General features: G+C 40.0%; 1 protein-coding gene across 5 annotated transcripts in view; it reads right to left on the reverse strand.

Annotated features, from left to right (window-relative positions):
* Nucleotides 1-26,277, reverse strand: part of USP30 (ubiquitin specific peptidase 30) — a 29,491-nt gene extending 3,214 nt beyond the window's left edge. For 3 of the 5 annotated variants that reach the window (XM_063085957.1, XM_063085960.1, XM_063085959.1), the window contains exons 1-12: nucleotides 26,079-26,277; nucleotides 22,885-22,994; nucleotides 21,494-21,676; nucleotides 16,151-16,254; nucleotides 12,004-12,102; nucleotides 11,359-11,404; nucleotides 9,676-9,770; nucleotides 3,624-3,683; nucleotides 3,033-3,119; nucleotides 2,319-2,399; nucleotides 1,989-2,208; nucleotides 129-249 (exon numbers count right to left, since the gene is read on the reverse strand). In XM_063085957.1, the coding sequence (XP_062942027.1) occupies nucleotides 129-249; nucleotides 1,989-2,208; nucleotides 2,319-2,399; nucleotides 3,033-3,119; nucleotides 3,624-3,683; nucleotides 9,676-9,770; nucleotides 11,359-11,404; nucleotides 12,004-12,102; nucleotides 16,151-16,254; nucleotides 21,494-21,676; nucleotides 22,885-22,994; nucleotides 26,079-26,161 (1,289 nt within the window). In that variant the 5' untranslated portion in view covers nucleotides 26,162-26,277. The remainder of the gene's footprint in view (nucleotides 1-128; nucleotides 250-1,988; nucleotides 2,209-2,318; nucleotides 2,400-3,032; nucleotides 3,120-3,623; nucleotides 3,684-9,675; nucleotides 9,771-11,358; nucleotides 11,405-12,003; nucleotides 12,103-16,150; nucleotides 16,255-21,493; nucleotides 21,677-22,884; nucleotides 22,995-26,078) is intronic. The other 2 variants (XM_063085958.1, XM_063085961.1) reach the window with 2 other exon arrangements.
* Between the last annotated feature and the right edge of the window lie 331 nt (nucleotides 26,278-26,608).

The following is a 26,608-nucleotide window of genomic DNA, read 5'->3' on the forward strand; positions in this document are numbered from 1 at the left end:
CACCTTAAAATGAAAAAAATTAATCTCTAAATTTTCATTAATTCATTTCTGTGAAAAGCTAATTTTAGAAACTAAGAGAAGTAGCAGCATACAATGAATGAAGAATGTGCTTCTAAAGAGCAGCTCACCTGTAGTCAGGAACAACTGGGAGAGGGAAGGGCACTGGGGGTGGTAGGGATGGCAATAAAGATGGGGAGCAGGTGCCATTCATAAAAATTTGTGTTTTGGGGGCCCCTGGCTGATTCAGAGCTGCAAGAGAAAAAGTCCTGAGTCAATGAAAAATTAGTAGTGGCAATGGGGAAGCAAAACATGGTTTTGACTACCTTGAAAATGAATTCCCCATAATGCTACAAAGAAAACAAAATTTCACTTTGCATTATATTGATTCATAAAATGAGTATCTTTTTGTCCCTGACTGTTTTAATCCCAAATAGGAAAAATGTATCTAGCTCTAGGTCTACTGTTAGCCTTGATAATTTTGTGAATCTTTGAGATTCCTATCCCTGTTTGCTAATAACATTTATCAAAGTTAGGCAGTAGCTAATTTACTGGTTTTTAATCTAAACTACGGTTTCCCAGTGCTGGCACTATTAACATTTTGGGCTGGATAATTCTTTGTTATGGGGATATGTTCTATGCATTACAGGATGTTTAGCAGCATCCCTGGTCTCTACCCACTAGATGCCAGTAGCACCACTCCTTGAGTTGTGACAACCGAAAATGTCACCAGTCATTGCCCAACGTCCCCCTGGGGGCAAAACTGCTCTGTGTTGAGAACCACTGATCTAAATATTCTCTCCTTTTTTAATTCTGCCAGCTTCTAAGGAATACCAACATGTAACAGTATTAATAAATGTTTATGGGTATAGATAAAATAATTAATGTAATATTTACATCTCTTCTCCTTTCAAGTGTCATATTTGGGGGCCTTTATGTACCAAGTAGTTCACTGCTGGCATCTTTAATCACAGCCACCATGGTCTGAACATTAGCAGACATGCACCACAGCACAGGAGAAGAGGAAGCTAGGACGAAGAGGTCCTAGTTTTTTAAAACAAGGGCCAAGGACTGAGCCTTTTCCCTACCTCGGCTGTTCCTGATGTTAATCTAGTGACCTAGTGAGAAAGAACAAAACATAGTCTCCCTGAAATACGTCTTGCCAGGCTATGCAATTGTTGTCAAAAAGAACAAAGGAACAAGGGATACTAAGTCAGGACAGTATGGAGGTGCAGGAAGACAATCCTGACTTACTTGGGGGCAGCACGCAGGTGGTGAGTTCAGGTTGTGAGCCCTTAAAGTCAGTGAGGTTTCCTCATCTATAACTCTAAAAATCTCAACATGTCACATGAGAGACCTTTAGAAAACTGCCCCAACACTACATTCTATTGCCAGTTCTCCCATTTGCTGTTTGCCCTTGGATCAATCATTTAACCTCATGGAGCCTCAATTTTGTCATTAGTAAGACTGAGGGAAATAATAGCTACCCTTGCTTAATTGAGACCCAATTCAATGACTCCTCAGATGAGTATAGTAATGGGATCAGATAAATAAATAATTCAGTAAAACAGTCATATCAACCCAAATAAGATATTCACTGATCTTTAGCCAAAACATTTCTTCCCCACATTTCCTTTATAAATGAGATGACTGAATTGGGAGAATATAAAAGAAAGAAAGAAAATTCACCAGAATGATGTGAGCCAGTTATCATTTAGTCAAAAGATCAGAAAGCAAAACTGTAATCTTAAGCTTTCTTCTCTATACTTTCTCATCTGTAAAATAGTTTTAAAAACTATACATCTCATTACGATATAACTTTAATTTCTTTAAAGAAATCTTCCCTTTTCTACCTCCAACCTTGCCCTTCTCAGGAATTTATGCAACCACTATACAAGGATTGCACTCGTGTCATAAGGAATCCAGAAAGTGGTGATACCAAATTGCTTTTCTCTGTGCCAAAAATCCCAGATGTGTCCTCAGGCACACACCTGATTTGGGGGCTGCCGGCCCATCCTGCAGTTCCAGTGCAGGCCCTGGGTTCTCATTTAGTTTAGGGCTGCGCTGACTGTGTTTATGTCCAAGGAGGTGGTACTTGTAGATGTCCATCATCAGGAATTCATTGAACTGCACATGCTCGTGGCGCTTCAGAGGTGTGCCATGGCTGGACCAGCTCAACCGCTGGAGGTGGATGCACAGACACTGTGGGAGCTGTGGGGGGCAGGAGTGGGGGGAGGAACCAGAAAGAACGAGCCATTTCATGAGAGGAACACATGGAGTCCTCAAAAGCAAAGCCAACAAGGTGCGTGGTGCGGGCTCACCTTCCCTAACTTTAACTGTTTAACAAAAGTTGTCCTCTGGTGTTCCACCTTTTCCCCATTCAATGTTCCTTTTGCTTCAATCTGAAATAAAAGAAACATTTCTCTGCAGAAATTACTGAAATAAAGCATCTTTGGAGAGCTACTGATCAGTTCTGTGTTATACCTGCATTCCATTGGCACTTGACTGAAATGAACTCAGCTGCCCAATTAATGGTGAATTGTTTTCACTGATCCCTCTTAATCATTAAATAACAGTAATAGTGGAGGGGAGAGAAAATGAAGAATCAATACTGAAACTTTGACACTGGCATGTAATCTATTTTGTTCTCTGTCTTTAAAAATTCCACCTAGTTCCTCTTGATTCAGAGGGTGAAGTGTAATGACTTAGCCGAGTCAGACAGGTAGCACAGTTAAAAAGGCAGGGTGAAAGACAGTGGGAATGGAGGGTACTGTAGCAAATTAAAGAGGACATGTCCTATCTCAAAGCATGACATTCAGATTTTTTCATTAAACACTCTGTGGATGATACAAAACTCATCTGAGAAAGATATTTGGTCCATGGGCTGCTGGTTTCCAAACCAAGTTAGGTAGAGATGGCAGCAGCTGAAAAGACCCACTGGGTATAGTCTGAAGAGCTCAGGAGCCATTGCGTGAGGGGTGTCATCTGAGCACACACAGGCCAGCTGGGAGATGACAGTAGAGTTAAATGCATACCTTTGTGCAGTTGTCACAGACAACATCCCGCACTGATTCTGATGAGATGAAGTGGTGAAGGCAGTGGTCCAGGGTCAATGGATGACCCTACAGCATGAGAAGAAGAAAAATTATTACAATTCAAAGGAAAGCTATACTGAAACAATTAACAGTTAGCAATTAACAATTAGCAGTGTGAATCCCACAGCTTTGTTTTGGTGTACACAGGCAATAAAGCTTCACAGACACAACTGGATGTTTCCCGAACAAATGTGGAGCTCAAAGCACCCTACACTGTCCTTACTGACAGATTCAAGAGAATGTTACATTGCAGAAAATTATGGACTTCCACTCTATTTTAGATATCTTTGAATTTGAGATTAACGTATGTGTGTGTTTAAAAAGCCAAAATTTCTGCAGCAAGAGAAAGCACATCCACTTTCCTCTCCCCTATAATCAGGCTATGGTACCGCACATTAAAGTTAACATGGGGTTCAACCAACCAATATCTGAATAACACACAGTGCCTGAATCACATAAAGTGCCTCAAAACACTTTCCGATTGGAATGTCTCCAAAATAGACCCCAAATAAACCATAGATCGGTACATACCCATGTGGCAGCTGGAATACTTAGTGAAAGGCTATCAAAGGTATCAAATCGAACAGGACTCTGAAACAAATATTGCAGAAAATCCAGAAAGGACTTAGGTTCTATTCAAAGCTCAAAAGATGGAAAGATATATGCCTAGATAACAGCTTAAAATTTAGATGCCCAACATTAACGTAATAAAACATAATGTACTTACTTAGAGGCAAATTCTATTAAAAACAACCTCGTAAACGTAAGAAGCACAATAAAACTAAAGAATAGGTTAAAAAAACTATAAGATTACATTTTGGGATTTTTTACATTTTAATTTTGGGATTTTTTTTTTTTTTTAATAGCTGGCTGGTACAGGGATCTAAACCCTTAACCTCAGTGTTATAACACTATGCTCTAACCAACTGAGCTAACTGGCCAGCCTAATTTTGGGATATTATCCTGAGGAAATAACTATGTACATAACAACAAGGATATGTATCACAGCATTATTCATAACAGCAAAAATTTGAATAGTTGAAATGTCTAGGGAATAATTAAATAAATTACAGCATGTCCACAGAATGGAATACTATATTTAAAATAATGTAACAGAAGAATATATGATTGTAAAAATGTATATGTTCATGTTATATTATTAATTGCAAAAAAGCAGATGATAAAACAGGGTAAGAGTTCCTGCTTTTGGCAATGGCAGAATAGCTTGGCTAGACTAACCCTCCTTGAGATAACAATTATAAAACCTGGAGCAAAACAAAACCAAATTATTTGAATGACTGGAGAGCTACCAAAAGCAGGCAAATATTGAAAAGAAATTTACTCTTGGGAAAAACAGGAACTTCATGGGTGAGATTTGCATGTTCGTGGCTTTTTTGCCCAGTCTATACACTGCTGGGTGGGAAAAAGCAGCAGTCTTACAGGACCGAGTTGTCAGAAGACAGAGTTAAGGCCGATAAAGAAGCTAGAGGAAATCCCAGAAAGAAGGGAACAACAGAGAAGATGAGCCCCAATATTTATGTATAAACTCTGACCAATTCCAGGCTGACCAATGAACCACACATGCACAGGGGATACTCTATAGGGCCTGGCAAAAAAAATAGCAGCTGGAAGCTAAAAACAATGAACAAAGATTTTGCTACTCAATGTAGGGGAGACAGAGTTTGGAGTCTGAGCCCAGTCAATTTAATTTAACTGCCTGCCAGAACAAAATTCATTTTTCTTCAGAGAAACATAACAAAATCTGAAGTCTCTACCACAATGTTAAGTATGCAATAAAAAATTACAAGGAAAGAGGAAAATGTGACCCATGGTGAAGTGAAAAAGAGATGACCTACAGATTGAAATTAGCACACAGGGACCTCACAGATGTATTATAAATATGCTCGAAAATGTAAAGGAAAATATATAATTATAGTGAATGGACAAATGGAGAATCTCAGCTATTAAAAAGGAAATGGAAATTCTACAATGAAAAAGAACAATAATTAAAGTGAAAAATTCACCAGACAGGCAAACAGAAGAAAATGAGTCCGTAAAGTTGAAGATAGGTCAACAGAAATTATCTGACTTGAAGAACAGAGAAAAGAGGTTGAAGAAAAATGAACAAGGCCTCAGAGACCTGTGGGACAACATCAAGTGGACTAACAAGGGGAGAATGAGCATAAAATCTTTTTTGAAAAACTAATGGCCAAAAAATTCCGAATTGGGTGAAAAACATAAATGTATAGATTCGAGAAACTCAGCAAACCCCAAGTAAGATAAATACTAAGAAAACCATACCTATGCACAGCATGTATAAAAATAAAGAGAAAATCTTGTAAGCAGAGGGAAAAAATGTTACTTTACATACAGAAGAAGAATATGAATATTGACTTTGAAAAAATGGAGGCCAGAAGACAATAGAACAATGTCTTTAAGTGATGAATTTTAAATAAACCAAAGCAAAACAACAGCTACACTGTCAACCTAAAATTCTATATTCAGCAAAACTATTTTTCAAAAATGAAGGCAAAACAAAAACATTTTATATAAATGAAATCTAAGTGTATCTGCCACCAACAGACCTACAAGAAATGTTAAAAGGATCATTTTAGGCCAACAGGAAAAAACATCAAATGGCCTTAGATCTACAGGAAAGGTTGAAGAACACCAAAAATGGTAAATATAAAATATTTTTTCTTTCAATATCTTTAAAACACACATAACTGTTTAAAGCAAAAATTGTTACACAGTATTGTGGGGTTTATAATGTATGTAGATGTAATATACATAACAGCACAAAGGACAGGGTAATAGAACTATGCTTTTGTAGCATTCCAGTATTTTACATGAAGGAGTACAATATTAACTCTAAATAGACTGTGATAAGATAAAATTGCATGATATAATCACATGAACACAAGAAAAGTAAAAATGTACAGCCTAAAAGCCAACAAAGGAATTACAGCAAAATACTAAAAAGTATTCAATTAATCCAAAAGAAGTCAGGAAAGGAGGAACAGAGGAACAAAAAATATGTGAGACAAACAGAAAACAAATGGTAAAATGGCAGACCTAAATCCAATCATATTAATACTTACATTAAATGTAAAAGGACTAAAGACTCCAATTAAAAGGCGGATTGTCAAGCTGGATAAAAAAGCAAGACCCAATTATACACTGTCTACAAAAGCCACACTTTAAACACAAAGACAAAGATAGGTAGAAAATAAGAGAACAGAAAGAAATATACCAAAGAAATACTAGTTACATGAATAGACTTCAAGTCAAGGAGTCTTATCAGAGATGAAGAGGGACATTTTATCATGACCATGAGAGTCAACTCATGATAATAGATGTCTTTTTGTCCGATAGCAAAGTTTAAAAAGAAATTCAGCAAAAATAGGCAGAACTGAAGAAAGAAACAGACAAATTCTAGCAAACATTGAAGGATGCCATAATACCAACATTAAACAAATTCTTTCAGGAAACAGAGGAGGAAACGCTTCCCCACTCATTTTATTAGGCTTGCATAATCCTTATAACAAAACCTGACAAATACATTATAAGAGAAGAAAACTGTAAGACTAATATTCCTCATAAACACAGACAGTAATATCCTCTAGAAAATATAAGCAAATTAAATCCAATAATATATAAAAACAACAATACATCATAATCAAATGGGGTTTATCCCAGAAATGCAAGGTTGGTTTAACATTAGAAAAATCAATCACTGTAATTTACCACATTAACAGAATAAAAGAATAAAATATGATCATCTCAACAGATGCAGAAAAAGCATTACAAAATTCAATCACTATTCATTATAAAAACTCAGCAAATTAGGAAAAGATGGGAACTTTCTCAGTATGATAAAAGGATATACTAAAACCCAAAGCTAATATCATACTTAATTAAAAAATACCAAATACTTCCTTCTTAATATTTGAAACAAGGAAAGGATGTCTGATAACACCATTCTTATTCAACTGTATCAGAGGTCCTAACCAGGATAATAAGGCAAAGAAAAAATAATAATAATAGGCATAAAGACTGGAAAGAAAAAACTAAAACTATTTCCATCCACAGACAACATGACTGTTTACATACAAAGAGAATTCTAAGGAATCTACAACAAAACTACTAGAACTAATAAATGAATTTTTTTAAGATTTCAATATATAAGGTTAAAATACAAACCACTGTATTCCTATATACTAATGGCAAACAGCTGGTAAATTAAAAAATTTAAATTCCACTTACAATAGCATCAAAACATAAATAAAATGCAAAGAAAAAACAAGAATGAATGAGCAACTTACAGATTAAAAGATATGTAAGACATATAAAGGAATTATTATTGACTCTGTTTTAAAAGAAAACAGTCAACACATCAGGGTAATGTCAGTCAAAACCACAATGATACTGCTAAGGAAACAATCAACAAATTTAAAAAGGTGACTTTCAGAATGAGAGAAAATATTTGCAAACCATATATCCGATAAGGGGTTGATATCCAAAATATGTAAGAAACTCATTCAAGTACACAGCAAAAAAAACAAATAACATAATTAAAAAATGGGTAAAGGACTTGAAAAGACATTTTTTCAAAGAAGACATACAAATGGTCAACAGGAATATGAAAAGGTGCTCAATATCACTAATCATCAAGGAAATACAAATCAAAACCACAGTAAGATATCAACCCCTTACTTGTTAGGATGGCTGTTATCAAAAAGATAAGAGGTAGCAAGTATTGGCAAGGATGCAGAAAAAAGGGAACCCTAGTACACTGTTCATGGGAATTTTAGTACAACCATTACGAAAAATATTATGGAGGTTTTTCCAAAAATTAAAAATAGAACTACTGTATGTTCCAGCAATCCCATTTCTGGATATATACCCAAAGGAAATGAAATCAGGATCTCAAAGAGAAATCTGTACTCCCATGTGCACTGCAGCATTATTCACAATAGCCAAGATATGTAAACAACCTGAGTGTCTGCCAATGGAAGAATGGATAAAGAAAATGTGGTATACATACACAGTGGAATATTCTTCAGCCTTAAAAAAGAAGGAAATCCTGCCATTTGTGACAATGTGGATGAACCTAGAGGACATTAAATGCTAAGTGAAATAAGCCAGACACAGAAAGATAAATGCCATATAATCTCACTCATATATGGAATCTAGGAAAGTTGAACTCATAGAAGCAGAACATAAAATGGTGGTTGCCAGGGGCTGGGGAATGGGTGGGGAAAATAGGGAGATGTTGGTCAAAGATACAAACCTTCAGTTACAAGATGAATAAGTTCTGGGGATCTACTGTACCGCATGGTGACTACAGTTAATAATACTATATTGGATACTCAAAATTTGCTAAAAGAAATTTTAAGTGTTCTCACACACATACAAAAATGGTAACTATGTAAGGTAATAGGTGTGTTAATTAGCTTGATTGTGGTGATCATTTCACAATACATAGGTATATAAAATCATTACTAATCATTGTACGCCTTAAATATATACAATTTTTATGTGTCAATTACACCTCAATAAAGCTGGTGGGAAGAAACCCACAATGAGATACTACCTCACAACCACTAGGACGACTAGAATCAAAAGTCAGATAATAACCAAGTGCTGATGAGGCTGTGGAGAAATTGGAACCCTCATACACTGGTGGTGCAAATGGAAAATGGTACAACCACTTTGGAAAACAGCCTGGCAGTTCCTCAAAAGGTTAAACGGAGTTGCCATATGAGCTGGAAATTCTACTACTAGGTATATACACAATTGAAAAGAAAACATAAGTCCGCACAAAAACTCGTATATACACAGCAACGTTATTCATAGCCAAAAAGTAGAAATCACCCAAATGCCCATCAACTGATGAATGGATAAACAAAATGTGGTATAGCCATGCAATGCATTATTATTTGGTAATAAAAGGAGTATAAGTATTGATACATGCTACAACATGCAAGAACCCTGAAAATATGCTAAGTGAAAGAAGCCAGACACAAAAGGCCACATATGGTATGATTTCATTTATATGAAATGTCCAGAATAGGCAAATCCATAGAGACAGAAGGTAGATTAGTGGTTTCCATGGGCTGGGGGATGGAGAGAAAGGGGAGACTGCTAATAGATAGAGATTTTGGCGGGGCTGAGGAAAATGTTCCAAAACTGACTGAGGTGACAGTTGCATGATTCTCTATTTTCGTATTATGTTGGATATTTTCCATAATAAAAAATTATAAGTTCAAAAGCAGAGGAAAAAAAAAAAAAGACCAGCCCTGGAATCTGTTGTGTCAACTGTGAGCATAGACACAACCTCAGGAATCAAAATCCTGCCAATCCACAACAGGTCTCCTGCTCTTGGTGCAGAGGATGTTACCTGAGGATCAAATGCCATGTTGGTACTGACCAAAGTGGAGCAGTCAGTCCACCAAGTGTGCAGAGACCAAGCCAGCACAAATGCCACTTGCTGATGTTAGCCTCTATAGGTCCTGTCATGAATCCTAACTCAAAAGAAAACCTCACCAAGGAATATATCAAGTATTTGTACTGTATTTACCTGGTGTTCACAGTGTTTGCAGACCATATTACTAGTGAGCCTTCCATGAAAAGGATGTTGAGACTTCCAGTGATTGGACGTGGGGTGAGGTAACCCTGGAATGCAAAACATCTCTTGACATGCCACTCTTAGCCCTTTGCCGACAACCTCAAAATTCACCTTCCTTCTTTAGTACATGGTAGAAACTCCCTCTTTAGAAAAAAGGTTTTTGAAAAGTACATTGAAAGAGCTTTCCTCACTGACTTCCATCAAAAGACTTTCTATTCCAGGGCCGGCCCGTGGCTAACTTGGCAGAGTGCAGTGCTAATAACACCAAAGCCACGGGTTCAGATCCCTATATAGGGATGGCCAGTTAGCTCACTTGGGAGAGTGTGGTGCTGACAACACCAAGTCAAGGGTTAAGATCCCCTTACTGGTCATCTTTTTTTAAAAAAAAAAAAAAAAAAGACTTTCTATTCCTTCATAGGATAATTTATACAGGTCTTTACATGTAGTTTCTGTATAATGAATACAGTCACATTTTAAAAAGGAATTTGTGTTTAATAACATCTCTTTATAAACATATGCTTAAAGTGTTTGAGATGTCAAAAGATACCACAAGTGAACATTACATAAAGTGAGATAAACTGACATAATCAGAATAAGTAAGTTCTGAAGAACTGGAGTTTTCTTTGGCTAGGATGGGGTTAGTGCAATAAACTAGTGAGAAACATGGGCTCTGGAGTTGGGCAGCCCTGGGATTGGTCCTGGCTCTACTTCTTGTTAGCTCCAAGACCTGGGAAGTCACTTCATCTCTGTGAGCCTCAGTTTGCTGGAAATGGGGGTGATTATTATTTATTACCCCACTACTCCCAGTATTATCAACTTCACAGAGTTGTTGTGAGACTTAAATGAGATATTGCACAACAACTGGCACACAGTATCAGCTCAAAAAATAGTCTTTCCTATTACCACTAATGCACAAAGGGATTGGTATGTCAATGTTATTTTCTAAGTTTAAGTCTTAGGGAAAAAATGATTTCCTACTAAGGAGGACTGTGACAATTTGCACTAAAAGTTGGTAAAAGTGGAACTGTTGAGGAGATGACAGATTCAGCTTATTAAGTTCTTCCCAGGGTCAACTCAACAAAGTAAAAAGAAAGCCCTTGTTTGTAGCACAAATAGGTCTGTATAGAGGAAACCAAGCAGGGCTGGGGTATGAGGGAACATCAAGAGAATCATTTAAAGCTATTTCCAAAACACAAGTTCCTTTGCAAGTACAGTCATCCCCTGGTATCCTTGGGGATTGGTTCTAGGACCTCCCACGGATACCAAAATCTGTGGGTGCTCAAGTCCCTAACATTTGCATATAACCTATGCACATCCTCCCATATACTTTAAATCATCTCTAGATTACTTATAATATCTGATACAATGTAAATGCTATGCAAATAGCTGTTATGCTGTATTGTTTAGGAAAGTACATGTTCAGTACAGATGCAATGATTTTTTTCCAAATACTTTCCATCTGCCGTTGGTTGAATACACAGATGTGGAACCCACGGATACAGAGGCCAACTGTACATCACATCACAGTTCAAGCTGGACTGAATGTCACCAGAAAAAAAATCTTTTTTTAAAACAAGCTAATTATCATCATATCTTAAATGTACACGTTATGTGTTATATTTCAATAGAAAATACCTCTTGTGCGGCAGGTTATTTGTTTGGGAGTTATTTCTGACTGCTGCTGTAGGGGGAAGAAAAAGAAACAGACTAAAAACCCTACTGCAACTCCTTTTATCACTCTCACCCCTCCCCTAAATCTTACAAGTTTCTATGCTGACTGTATCACCAAACATCAACTTTTAACAAAGCCCACATTTCTAAAAGTAGCCTTAATTATCCTCTCTGGTTGGTTACTATGTATACTCCTTCATCAAATGCAATTGAAACATATTTCCTCTCTCTGGAATGTTTTCCCCTTTACTGGTTAACTTTTATGAACTCCTTAAATATTTATACTGTTACAGGGAAATGAGGACTCATTTAGCATTTCTATGGCCCCTTGTTACCCTCTCTTAAATAGAGAAAAATAATACATCCTTTCTTCTCAAAGCAAACACAAATTGCAGCAATGAATCCTTTTAAAGAGCCCTGACATCCCTAACCAAAGTCACCAATTGCAAAGTATGTAGTTTAAGACCCTCCCCCAGCCTCATTCCCACTACCGATTTTATTGAATCTTACATTTGAGTTGGAGGTTGTACAAAGATTATACTTGTGTTTCCTATACTTATTAAATATGCACAAAATGCATTAAATGTACTGAAAATATAAATGGCTTACCTCCAGGGAATGCACATCAAACAAATGTGTGACCCGTGGCTGCCGGTCTCGCTCATCTTCCAGTGACGAGGTAATGACGTGGAATAATTCATGAGCATCCTGTCAAAGGGCACAGCAATTCTTCAGAGAGGCCCAATGGGACAAGGGCAGTGTCAGAGCCACTCCCTGTGTGGACCATTAGGCAGACCCCTACAGTGAATGTGGGCAGAATTTGCTTTCCACCTTCTCAAGGCCCAGCTCACTAAATGAAAACAGGTATATCCTAGACATTTCCCCAAGTAAAGACCCTCAACTGAGAGGCCTGAGAGGAGAGAGAAGAGAGAAAGCTGAGTGGCTGCTTTCATGCCAGCTGCCTTGGAGCCTGTTTTAGCTCTACTGAGATGACCCTCACCTCCACTCCACCTGATTCCAAAGGTTTTTGGGTTTTCTTAATTGTGGTCAAATACACACAGAATTTACCACCTTATCCATTTTTATCTATGCAGTCTGTGGCATTAAGTACATTCACATTGTAACCCCCTGCCCCCAGCCCCCAGCAACCACCACCACTCTGATTTCTGTCTCTAGGAATTTGATGACTCTAGGTACTGTGAATGAGTATCTGTCCTTTTGCAACTGGCTTATTTCACTTAGCATGATGTCCTCAAGTTTCATCCATGTTATAGAACATTACAAAATTTCCCTCCTTTTTAAGGCTGAATAATATTCCACTGCATAAAAATTCTGTTAATCTCTTCATCATCAATGGATGCTTGGGTTGCTTCTTCCTTTTGGCTATTGCAAATAATACTGCTGTGTACATGAATGTGCAAATATCTGTTTGAGTCTCTGCTTTCAATTCTTTTGGCATGTGACCAAAAGTGGAATTGCTGGATCATATGGCAGAGGACTACTCTTTAAGGATCAACTCAAATGGCCTTTTCCCAAAAAGCCAAAGCCAGCCCCCACTCCTTGGGGAGGGACAGGGTCTCTCCTCCCCTGAGCTCTCACGTGCTGATCCTCCCTGGGCCCTCAACTTCCACTCTTGGCCTCCCTACAGTCACCACAGTGATCTTTTAAAAGGCAGATGACTGTATTCTTGTGCTTTCAGCCTTCCAGCGGCTTTCACTACTGGAGTAAAATCTACCCTTCTTACCTGGCCTACAAAGCCCTTGTCCAAGGGTCCAACATTCCTCTTAGAACAATCTCCCTCATTCACTATACTGCAGCCCCTGTGTTCCTTGACACACCAAGCTTATCCCATCTTAGGCCATGACCACATCTTCATGTGGCTGCCTTCTCATCCTTCAGGCTCCAATGAAATAGCTCCTCGTTGGGGATACCTTACCTGACCAACTATCCAAAGTTGCCTCCACACCCCTCAACCCCAGCCCACCCCCAGCCAAATCAGCAGCAATCCTGTAGGCTCTACATCCAAACTACATTCTGCATCCCTGAGGACTCTGCAGCTCCCTGCTGCAAGCCCAGCCAGCCACACCATCTGGGGCCTAGAGAACTGCAACAGCCGCCTACCTTTCTTTCCTCTCCCCTTCCATTATTGCCCCTATACTCTTTCCTTTTCAAATAAGTCAGATCAAACCAGTGCCCCATTCAAGCCCCTTTAGTGGCTCTCCACTGCACACAGAATAAAAGCCTGACCCCCACCCACAGCCTCCTAGACCCTGAACAATCTGCTCTCTGCCAAACTCCACCATTCCCTCTCCTCTGCTGACTCCCCGCCCCGGCCCATCCACCCTAGCCTCCCTGCCATTCTCCAAATGCTGCAGCTTTGCAGCTGTCTCCAGACTTCAGCCCTTCAGGTCTCAGCTGAAACCTCACCTCTCCAGAAGAGCCTTCCCTGTCTAAAGCAGTCTCCCTGTTGCTTTCCTCCTCATCTGCAGCACCAACCCCCATGCTTTGTCACATCATCCCATTTATTTTCTTGTTAGCACATCTTGAAATTACATCTTTACTGTCTGCACTCCCCCAACCCCCACAAGAATTCAAGCCCCATGAGAGCAAGAAACCCTGCATGTCATGTTTGCTGCTACAGCCTCACTGCCCTCAACAGGCCCTGTCCAGGCAGGCATTCAATATTTGTTGCATATATAAATGAATCCCCTGCTGGGCTATAAACTGTTGTTAGCAAGAGAGTGATGGAGATTCAAAGGTAAATAAGGCAAGGCTCTTGCCCTCGAGGGACTCACAGTCCAGTGGCAGATGTGGCAGACAGGCCATTAGCCAACAGCACAAGCACAGCTACAGCCCTGTTCTAAGCAATGAGCCCCTGAAGCCTGGTGGAAAATCACCTCTTCCTGGGAGAGTCAAGGAGCCTTCAGACATCTGGGCCCACCCTTGAAGCAATCTCAAGACAGGACACAGTCGGATCCACAACCTTTCCATCAGTCAGCCACGGAACTAAGTGGTCTTGAGGAAAGAGACAGTATTGCAAAAGAGAGTGGAACTTGAGAGTGTGTGCTTTAGCACCAGACCATCTCAAATCCTGGCTCTGCCACTTAAATAGTTTTGTCACTTTAGGCAAATCTCTTCACTTCTCTGAGCCTCAGTGTTCCCATCTGTAAAATGGGGACAGTAACAGTACCTCTTTACAGGGTTGTTGTGAGGATTAAATCAGACTAATTCACATAAAGCAAGCACTTAACCCAATGCATCCCCTGTAGCTCTAGCTTTAGCCACAGAAAATGGGTTCATAGTCAGAGAAAGTCTGCTATTGATTGACTAGGTCATTAATAGTGAACATGTGGACAAGGCTCCATGTTCTGGATGTTCTGGATGCCTTCAAAGAGGAAGAGACCAACAAACACACATGATCCTCTCTTCTTCCTGCCAACTATAGCACTAGGTGGCTCAGTGACTGCTGTGGGCTGAAGATGCTGGAAATACTTCCAAGGAATGACTAGGACTTAGAGGGGCAGGACTTAGAAAAGTTATCTCATGTCCTCGGGGACTAAATCTCAAAGTCACACTCTCAGTTGAGAGAAATGTAAAATGCAGCTAAAAAATTCCAGTTACCAGAGGAGGGTTAAAAAAGTATTTTCTAAATGTAAAAGCATTTCTACGGATGATGGGATTAATCAAGATGTACTTAAGAAAGCACAGAGATCACCAATATCATGTTTAAAAAGTAACACATGGCTTCAGATTAAAGCGGAAACAAGAGATGATCTTTAAAAATAAGAAGAGATAGAAAATCTTCCCTCCTCCCTTTTCAAAGTTTTAAATGCCTCTCACTTCAGCCCCACAGTTCTGGGAAGTCCAATAGGCTGCCTCCTATGTCTCTGGTCTAGTGTCTGGACAGTGCAGCAGCAGAAGCCTACACACAGCTGGACCGGGCCATCTTGGAAATGTGGCTGGGGAGGATGTACCAGTATGCCACTGGAAGCTAAATTTTTTCATCCCTAAAGCTTCAATCTCTTGGCCTCTGCCTCAGACTTGCTGTTGGTAATAATGGTCTGGGGAGGAAGAGGGTGGTCAATTCTAAAGAAGGGGGCTGAGCCCGTGGCGCACTCGGGAGAGTGTGGCGCTGGGAGCGCGGCGACGCTCCCGCCGTGGGTTCGGATCCTATATAGGAATGGCCGGTACACTCACTGGCTGAGTGCCAGTCACGAAAAAGACAAAAAAAAAAAAAAAAAAAAAAAAGAAGGCACTGAAGCTGTAAAAGGGATGTGCAAGTGGCCGGAATAGGCCTGCGGGTTGCATATTAACATCTGCTTGAGGTTTGGGGCTACTTTAAGCCATTCTCTGAAGATTGATTTTTTTAAAAAAATCAGGGTGTGGTCCTAAAAAAGATCACACCTGAACTTCTGAACCTCCAGGGTGAAGCCACCTGCCTCTATCTAAAAGACCCAGGTGTCCTATCATCCACTTAAGTACAAAGCCACTCAAGAACTAAAAAGATTTTTGCTCTTTGGCAACTGGGTTATTTATGCCCTGCCCTGCTAACCTTCATCCACTGGGTGAAAAATAGCTATATTTCCCCTCTGACCATGACAGCAGGAACAAATTTGGTGTTCTGGTCGCAGAACACTAAGATTGTCTAAAATGTTGCAGAAATGTACACTCAAACCAGGCAACTGCAAGGTCAGGCACCAAGTCACTAGGGGAAAGGATTCTCCAAGCTACAGTACTGTTGGAATGCTGTGCTCACCTGTTCTTCAAATGAAGAGATCTGCCATCTGTACATTCTTAACACATCCAACAAGCAGCTTGCATCTAAGACCTCATCATCAGTAACTTCTTGGCAGGACAAAGCTGGAAACAAAAAAGGTAAGACAATTATTAAATTTGCCAGCATAAAAACTAACTAGAAAGCCTGCACAGCACAACATATCAAAGTTAATAAAAATTTAAGACTAAAATTCACCTTGGAATTACATCTCTTTCATCATTATTCTCTGTAGCCTTACCCAATGCTTAATATGCTTTTAGGCTCTTCACGTTTGTTGAATGAATGCAATTCTTCATTAGGCTACAGCATTTAAATGAAGTAACTGATTTCTGGATCTTCAAGTTATCATCATCAATATAAATTTATTGTTGCAAGGTTATGAGTAAAATGATTTTAACTCACAACTCTCAGGGCCCGAGGAGGGCCCTTTAAACCTTCCTTTAGTCCCATCCCACACTCAGTGCTTAAATCCTCTCCATAGCACTCTTTCCCATGGCTAGAAAGCCTCTGCTTGTATTTGTCTGCATTTGAGTTCCTGATGATCACAGCAAAGCATCAAGCTATATGTGGCAGCCTGAAAGGATCTGCTGAGTGGTTTACTTTTCAACCATAAGTAGAATCAAGCCTAATAAACAAAAATAAAAGTTTGATGGGCTTATGAATTTATATTACAATTACATCTAGACCCCGGGTTGGCACTTTTTCTGTAAGCGTCAGATAGTAAACATCTCAAGCTTTGCAGGTCATATGCTCTCTGTTGCAATTACTCACCTCTGCTGCTGTGGCACAGAAGCAGCCACAGGCAATACTTAAACAAATGAACACAGCTGTGTTCCAATAAAACTTCACTGACAAAAACAGGCGGTGGGCTGCATTGGGCCCATGGGCCACAGTGTGCTGACTCCTGATCTTGACCACCCCCTTCCCACAGGATGTCACCAGTACTGGACCAGTACTGCTAGAGTGTGGGAGATGAAGATGTAGGGGACTGTCACCTCAGTGTAGCTTCTGGAAGTTCAATAACTCCTAAGATAAAGTAGGCCAGTCTGTTTCTTCTGATTTGCAGTCAGTGGACTTGAGAGATTCCTTTAAATACTTTAGGCTCTGACTTGAGGTTCTGAACACTGTCACTACCACCCCTACCCACGCCACCCCAATCTGCCCCCACCCCCATGTCTGTCTGAGCATGGCTGGTGACCCTGGGTGGTGAGCTGTGGGGAAGCAGCAGCCCTGGCGGTTGGTGCTGAGAAGGCCTGAGACTTGTCATCAGTGTATATATACCCTGGGGTCAGTCCTCTACCCCTCCAGGACAAAGGCAGCAGAGCTGGGAAAGGAACTGTACCTTCCTTCTTCCTCCTACACACCTCGGGCATCACTTCTATTAGGCTTTTCCCTCCCAAGGAAAATTTATTTTTATTTTTTTATTTTGAATTGGTTTTATTTATTTATTTATTTATTTGTCTTTTTCGTGACTGGCATTCAGCCAGTGAGCGCACTGGCCATTCCTACATAAGATCCGAACCCGCGGTGGGAGCGTCACTGTGCTCCCAGCGCCGCACTCTCCCGAGTGCGCCACGGGGTCGGCCCTGAATTGGTTTTATTTGAATTTTACAGAAACATGATTGAAGTTAAATATGTAATTATAAGTCCAGTAACAATTTCTACAGAATGCACATACAATGCCAGAATTCCTTAACGGCAACTAATATCATATTTTTGTTTTGCATAAAACATGCATTAATATCAACTCCCACATGTTGGCCAAAATTAGTCTCTATAAGAAGAGACAGTCCAGTATAGTCAATAAGAAAACTAGTTATGAACAACAGGTAATAAAAGAGGTTTCCAAGGAAAATTTTAATGTACCCTTTAACCCAATTTAGTCTAAAATGCTATGGGGAAATTTGGTGATATCTACTAATATTTTCACATCCTGCAATCCAGCAATTTGACTTTTTCAGGATCTACCCTAAAGAAACATGTGTTTATATGCATAAGTGGGCATGTACAAAGATGTTCACTGCAGCTTGCTGGTCACAACAAGGAACCAGAAGCAAATAGCTAAATAAACGGGTGTTGTGATATCATGGATACAATGCAACTATAAAGTGAATAAGGTTTGCAAATCATGTATCTGATAAGGGATTAATATCCAGAATATATAAAGAACTCTTAAAACTCAACAACAACAAAAAAACCCCAAACAACTCAAAAATGGGCAAAGGACTTGAACAGACAGTTGTCCAAAAAAGACATAGAAATGGCTAACAAGCAAATGAAAAGATGCTCAACATCACTTATTATTAGGGAAATGAAAATTAAAACGAGATATTACTTCACAACCATTAGGATGGCTATTAGCAAAAAAAAATAGAAAACAAGTGTTGGTGAGGATGTGGAGAAATTGGAACCCTTGGGCATTGCTGGTGGGATTATAAAATGGTGCACCTTCTGTGGAAAACAGAATGGCAGCTCCTCAAAAAACCAAATGGAATTAGCATTTGGTTCAGCAATTTCACTTCTAGGAATACACGGAAAATAACTAAAAGCAGGGATGAACAGATATTTGTATACCAATGTTCAAAGCAGCATTATTTATAACAGCCAAAAGACGGAAATAACCCAAATATGCACTGACTGACGGATGAATGGATAAACAAAATGTTGTATATACAAACAATGGAACATTATTCAGCCTTAAAAAGGAATGAAATTCTGATACATGCTATAACATGGATGAACCTTGAGAACACTATGCTAAGTGAAACAAGCCAGTGACAAAAGAATAAATATTGTATAACTCCACTTAAATGAGGTACATAGATATAAGATATCTCATGACTCAATGAGGTATGAGTTTTACTCACAGAGAAGAAAATAGAACAGTGGCTACCAAGGGCTGGGGGTAGGAGAGAAGGGGAGTTATTGTTTAATGCGTACAGAGTTCCAGGATGAGATGAAGAAAAGAGTTCTGGAGATGGATGGTGGTGACTGCTGTACAACAATGTGACTGTACTCAATGTCACTTATAAATAGTTAAAATGGTAAATTTTATGTTATGGATATTTTACCACAATTATAAAAAATGGGCAAAGGATATGAGCAAACAATTCACCAAGGACAAAATATATAACATCAATTAACTCACAAAATTGAAAAAAAAGTGAATGAGGAAGAGCTACATGTACTAAAATGGACATTTCTGTAATGTATATTATTTGGTCATGAAAAACACAAGCAAAATAATACATAATCTCTATGGATGCACAGAAATGTATTTAAATGCATGGAAAACAGTCTGGAAGTAGAACATTTATATTTTCCTTTCGGGAGGAAGGAGGGGAGGATTGGAGTAGTAATAAAGGGGACTTTAATCTTATCTGTAATGTTGTAATTTTTTACAACAATTTACTCATACACTACTTGTGTAATTAAAAATTATTCCTAAAAAGTAAGAGATTATTTCATAGTAAGAGACACTGAAAGGCAGCAGCAGAGAAGGGAGCATATATTCTAGGTGCGGCAGCAAGGAAGGCTTTGCTTCCAGCACTGGGTCGTGTGTGTGAACAAAGAGAGGGAAGTGCTGAGGTCATGTTAGGACAACTGCTAAACTTGTATTATGACACCTCATGTGGACATTTCAGCTTGTCACATAGTCTTAAATGGGTTTTTGTTTTTAACAAGGCAGTAAAAGAAATTATTCTCAAATCACCTCTTATCCAGAAGAGCAGACTTGCTTCATGAAGATTTCTGTGTCAAGCAGAGATCACATGGGAAAATACCTCAGAAAAGCAATCTTTTTTTAAACCTATTTTTTTTCTAAAGGCCGGCCCGTGGCTCACTCGGGAGAGTGCGGTTCTGATAAACCTATTTTTTTTCTGACTGTGAGAGTAATATATGCTTACTGTTGAAAGTAGAAATACAATTAAAAAAAATTTTTTTTTAAACTATCAATAACTGCATACCACCAAAATGGCCACCACGAACATTTTGGACTTTTTTGTCCAGATTTTATCTATGGAAGTTCTTACCTTGCTGAAGCCAAATTATATCGCATTTTGTAGCCTCCTCTTTTAAACTTAATATTATAGCCTATGTCTTCCCCCAAATTAAAAAAAAAAAAAAAAAAACTTCATGAAAATGACTAATGGCCATATGCCATTGACTACTTAATCATTCTACTGTTGGATATCCACATTCATTCTTCTTTTTTTTTTTTTGCCATTATAATTAGGTGTTAGAGATCTTTGTGCATACATCATGTTCTGTATAATCTCCATGGGATGTTAAGAGATGTTATGGGGGGAAAAAACAGTTCTACAGACAAAAAAAAGTTGATTTAAAAACAAAGTTGGATAGGTGATATCTTCAAACCTTTACCAAGCCAATTCTCCAAGTGGGGGGCCGGTATCCAGCCATTCCCGAACATGTTTGTTCTTAGGGCTCCATTCTCCAGGCTAGTTAAATCATTGTCCACGTTTCTAACTATCTCCATAAGAAGGACTCTTGGTCATGGAATTACTAGGTCAAATGGTACTGAACATCTTGCAAGCTCTTACTGTGTAGTTCCAAACAGCTTTCCAGAAAGGTTGCACTAAGTTATACCCTCACCAGCAGTGTACAGACATACTGTCAAACAGCTGGCCAGGACTGTAAATTTGTTTTTTAATCTTTGTTGATAGGCAAAAAAAAATGGCACTATTATTTTATTTATATTTGTTTGATGATGGTCAAGTTGAACATTTGAGTGTTTGTTAGCAATTTGTATTACTATTTTTGTGAATTACTTTATTTCCTAGGCTAAGGCACTTTTTTTTTTTTTTTTTTACTTATTAAAGTAAAAAGTTTGGAAACCAGAGTACTTCTTAAAATCAAAATGTTTATGTGGTAGTGAAATTTTCCTTCCTTAAAAAGCTATTAACGTAACAATTTTTTTTAAAGATTTTTATTTATTTATTTATTTATTTATTTTGACCAGTAAGGGGATCGCAACCCTCGGCACGGTGTGGTCTGCACCACGCTCAGCCAGTAAGCATGCTGGTCATCCCTATACAGGATCCGAACCCACGGCCTCGGCACTACCAGCACCGCACTCTCCTGAGTGAGCCACGGGGGTCAGCCCTAAACTAACAATTTTTAAAATAAATGCCCCTGTCTTTGATTTTAAAAAGATAACTATTTTTATCATTTGGGCTCTTAGTGTTTTTTTCCCATAACCATTTATATGATCTTTTTCTGAATAAGGCTATTAACCCTTTGCCTGTCACCTGGGCTTCTTCTTTGAAAATGCACATAATCCCCTTTAAATTCCCAATTAGATACCTTTCAGGAGGTGCAACAGTGTTAAGGATAAATACTGGTTTGGAGGGGGCTCCTTCTGATCCCTGGTGTATTGAGTGGTGAATTCTTCCAGCCATTTGATGAAAGCAGGGCAGGCAGACAAGCCTTGAAGCAGAGAGTTCATGAAGCAGGTGTTCCCTAGATTGACAAGGCCAGGCACAAGCCCTAAAAAGAAGTGGAGGGAAGAAGAGAACAGCACATCACATTTGACCAATTCTCTTTTCTCTTCCATTTGGGACCCAGAGTTTCTGTACTGTAGCCTTATATTTGTAATCCCATTGACAGCAGGTCCTTATCCCCAGAAATTTGGGAGCCAGGCAGACTGTCTGTGCCAATGCCTGGTGCTAGTACTGCTCCTGCAGACTGTAAGCGACAGAAGGACAGGTCCCCATCATGTGTTGTTTTTGAAATCCATCACAGTATCTGGCACAGCTTGGCTCATATTAAATTCCTTATTCTTTTGCTTGCTCTCTCTCTTCTTTAATAGGAAAGCGATGTTTCTCAGAACAGGAGAAAACAATTGTTCTGTGTTGCTCCCTCAGAACAATGATATTGTTCTTATCTGAACAATCACTGGGAAAGACAACACAATACCAATGTTGATAAGTCTTTTTGCAAAGAGATCAACAAAATCTGACATACTTCCCTCTTCTGCTGAAAATCTTTTTAAAAAACTTTTTATTATAAAAGTTCTCAAACACGCACAAAAGAAGAGAGAATGTATAATCAACCAAATCAAAACCATCCCCAGATTTAACAATGATCAAATTTTGCTACTTTTTTATTTTTATTTTTTGGCAGCTGTCTGGTATCAGGATCTGAACTCTTGACCTTTGGCCACACTCTAACCAACAGAGCTACCTGGCCAGCCCCAAATTTTGCAACTTTATCTGTTTCTTCCTTTCTTTGCTAAATTTTAATCAATGTTAAATAGAGCAACATTTATAAAAGAAGGCATTTTTAAAAATAAGGAAATAGATTTTTTATTAATTCAGAAACTCACTTGAAACTTTTACTAGTTACTTGCAGCTTGTTAGAAAAACCAAAAATGCGTGACATAATTAGTCAGTTGTACTACTGAAAAACACAATTGCTATATTAATGAGATCACTTAGACAATTAAGCCACTTGAAATTTTTCATTACAAAGCATGCCTAACTCAAGTCTGGAGAGGGGCTGAAAGAGAAATCTTTTTACTACATGGTGTAAAATAATGAGTCAATGTAAAAATACTGTCTCAAAAACTGAAGTCCTCATTTTAAAGATACAAGAGAACAAAAAATGATTCACTCCCATGCCTTTTTTAAACTACTTCCAGGTAACAAGGTTTTGAGTCGAGTCTAAAGACCATGATGAAGTGACCTCATTCTTACCTTTTCTACGCTTCTTTCTTTCTGTAAGAGGACCCCAAATAACATATATTCCTGCTGCAAGAGCAGCGGCAATCCCACCTATGACTCCCCAGTTCTTCATGACTTTGTATCTAAAAAAGAAAATAAGTTTACTGTCTCCCTCATCACAAACACAATATGTGGATATACAGATATAGGTAAGTAGAATAATATTTTGTCAAAATAATCCACTAAATACCTAACTTTTAAGTTAAAGTAATATACAGTAATAGGTTTATATCTTGAAAATCAGATGTTTATGGGCCGAGCCCGTGGCGCACTCGGGAGAGTGCGGCGCTGGGAGCGCAGCGACGCTCCCGCTGTGGGTTCGGATCCTACATCGGAATGGCCCGTGCACTCACTGGCTGAGTGCCGGTCACGAAAATGACAAAAAAAGAAAGAAAAGAAAATCAGATGTTTAGACATTAGGATTTAACATCAAAGTCAGAGCACAACCTTCCAAAAGTCCAATGTCACTCAGAGGAAAAGCTGTGCTTTTCCGTCTACTTTGCCTCTCACTCTACCACCAGACTGGCTGCTACACCAGCCAACACTCCTTTGCAATGATGCTCCCTCTGCCTGGAATGCTCTTCCCCCAAATCACTGCTTGGCTCACTCCTTCACCTTCCTTCACTTCTCAAAGAGGCCTGCCCTGAATACACTATTGTAACCTGTACTCCTGGTCCCCTTCACCCAGTTTTGTACCCAGTTTTAAAAGAAAAGTTTTACTTTCTTTTTACCTTAGCACTTACCACCTTTTAGCATAAAATTCATTTATTCACTATGTTTGTTGTCTGTCTCCCTCAACTGGAATGGGAAGTCCCTGAGGGCAGGAATCTTTGTCTGTTTTACTCACTGACATATCCCAAGTGTCTGAAGCACACCTGGCACGCGGTAGGTTCTCGATAAAATATTTACGGAATGATTGAATACTGGAGGAAATACATAGAAATGGATTTCTCTTTTAGAATATTAAACAATAGTTAAAAGTTCTTCTAAATATTTATAAAATTAAAGATTTTGTAATTTCAGGCAAACTGAAATCACTCTTTTACTATGAATGAAGAAATTTCACCAGCAATATAAAACACTGTTTTTATACAAAGTTATGTATTTCTACCAAATAAGGCAAACCATATATGTGTGTATATTTATGTGTATTATATATACTTGTATATATGTTACATATGTGTGTGTGTGTAATATATTCCTGTCCCAATATTTGGGCTACATAAATATTGTGTTGATCTCAGCTCAGTAAACATTAGCTCAGTCAAGAGTCACTGGTGATAAAAGTGACCCTGTCTTACAATAAACATTTTCCTAGTATCACAGCTGATAACTGAATTTCAAATAAATCTTTGTTCTTCTAAGACAGAGTCAATAGAATGTGCACAAAACTTGGTTAAAAAAGTGGAATCACATTAATCTGGCCCAATTCTGGCTTTCCTATTTCCTAGGGCATCATTTCACCTTCTAACCTCAGCTTCCTTGTCTGTACAATGGGGACAATCACGAAACCCACCTCATAGGGTTGCTGAAATGATTAAATAAGTGCTAATGCATAGGGTAAACAGTAAGAACTTAATAAGTGTTAGCTGCTACAATTATTAAGTATTATAATCTCAGGTTCATTAGTGAAAGTTATTCTTGAGGTTTCTTCATGTATCACTGTGCTGACTTTTATACACTATGTGTATTCACGAAAGTGCCTGCAAAGGTTAAAAAGGACTATCTTTGAAGTGCTAAAGAATATTACAAGTGCTTTAAAATCCCCTAATCAAATACTAATATTTAAGGGTGCATATTCTATGCCAGGGACTGTGATAATTTTATCTCATCCTCAAAACAACCTCATGGAGGTGAGTTCTACTATTATTTTCATTTTTATAGACCAGGAAACAGAGACGTGGCCAACTTGGTCACAGCGAGTCAGGGAGCATGGCTCTGAACCTATATCTGTCTGGCTCACAAGTCTGTGCTTAAAACCACGAAGTTCATGACGTAAACAACAGGACAGAGTGTCGAAGGCATGGGAGAAGGGACTTGCCCAGATCCTTGGCAGGGCATGGACAAAAAACCCAGAGGCAAGTGGCGACTTCGGAAATTCCATTCCTCTGCAAAATTACATCACAAGGAAAGTAGTGAAGCCTGGCGGTCACGAGATCTGGTTTCTCCTCCCAGCTCTTTTATCAGGTCAGCTGTGGGGTCACAGGCAAGGCTGTCTCAAGGCCAGTTTCCCATCTATGGAATGGGGGTACTGGACAGGATACCCATTGAGGACTTCCAGCTCTGGCATCATAAACTCTTTAGACCTACTCCAGTTCCAGAGGAAGCAGACCTGAGCAACAGATGTCAGTCACCTGGGATCTGCAATGAGGATGTGGTGCTCAGCTCTGAAACCTGGAGCCCTTGCGAGGGTGAATAAGAGGAGGAAAATGGGGACCCAGATAATTAGGGGTCCTAGCTGGAATGGAGGGCCTTAACACAACTGAGTAACCTTAACATGTTAAGGGACCCGACTGGTTTAGGGGCCTTTGCAAGATAGGGGGTCTTTACTTACACTAAGATTGGGGACCCAGACAGAAGTGGGGATCTCTGGCAGAACTGGGGGTCCTGACAGGAATAGGGGTACTGACAAAATGGGAAAAGGCTTGCAGGCCCAGGGCACTTATAGGATTATGAAAACTGGCAGGATGAAGAGCTTGGCAAGTTTGGGGAACTCTGGTAGTCCAGGAACTGATAGGACTGGGGGCCCTGAAGGACTGGGGGTATCCTGAAACGACTGAGGGGTCTTGACAGGCCTAGGAGGCACTGAGAGGACTGGGGGGAGGAGGGGGATAGAGCACTGACAGAATTCGAGGCCTTGACAAGACTGGGGATCCTGGAAGTCCTGGGGACAAAGACAGGATGCGGGAGGCGGGGTGTAAGGGGGCGGTACTGACAGAATTGGAGAATGCCGACATAATTGGTGTTGCCGAAGGACTGAAGGCCCTGAGAGGCCAGTCAACCCTCCTGCCTCAGGGCCTGGACCTCCAGCCCAGCAGGACGCAGCAGTCTCCCGAGCGCCCACTCAGGTCCCGGGGACCCTGCCTAGGGCGTGAAAAGGCGGTCACAGGCCCGGGCTGAGGACCCTAGTCCTGGCCTCTCCGGCCGCCCCGCCCCCCAAAGCTCACCTGACGGCCGTCCCGGTCCGCAGGAAGCGCTGAATGGCCCTGTCGGCCGCGGTCATCACCGCCTCGGCACGGGAGTTCAGCATCGCGGCCGTGCCAGAGGGCCGCCGCCACCCCGGAGGCCCGCCGCCACCCCGCCGCTACCGCCTCCGCGGGACTGAGGGTTCCGAACGCTCCCGAGGTAACGGAACCCGCGGCCACAGTGCCGACTCCTCGGGGGAAGGTAGTCCGGCTGACGCGCTCGTCGGAGGGCCGGAAGTAGCCGCCTCCGGAGAGTAATTGCCGAGGGACCACGTCCTTGTTTTTCTTTCCCCCTTAGCAACGTTAGCAACGTGCCCCGTCGTTGGTTGCTAAGGGAGCCTCAGCGGCTCAGGGCCGCTTCGTTTTCAGGTTTTGCCTAGGCCCCATTCATAAATACAGGTGTCCCACTTACAGGAGGGACCCTGGGTCGTGATTTGAATTTTTCAGTGTGGAGAGGGAAGTCCCTACCCAAAAGCGGGGTCAGACCTCTGCTACCATTAATTATTATTGTC

The sequence above is a fragment of the Cynocephalus volans genome, chromosome 2, assembly GCF_027409185.1.
Source record: "Cynocephalus volans isolate mCynVol1 chromosome 2, mCynVol1.pri, whole genome shotgun sequence".
Lineage (NCBI taxonomy): Eukaryota > Metazoa > Chordata > Mammalia > Dermoptera > Cynocephalidae > Cynocephalus > Cynocephalus volans.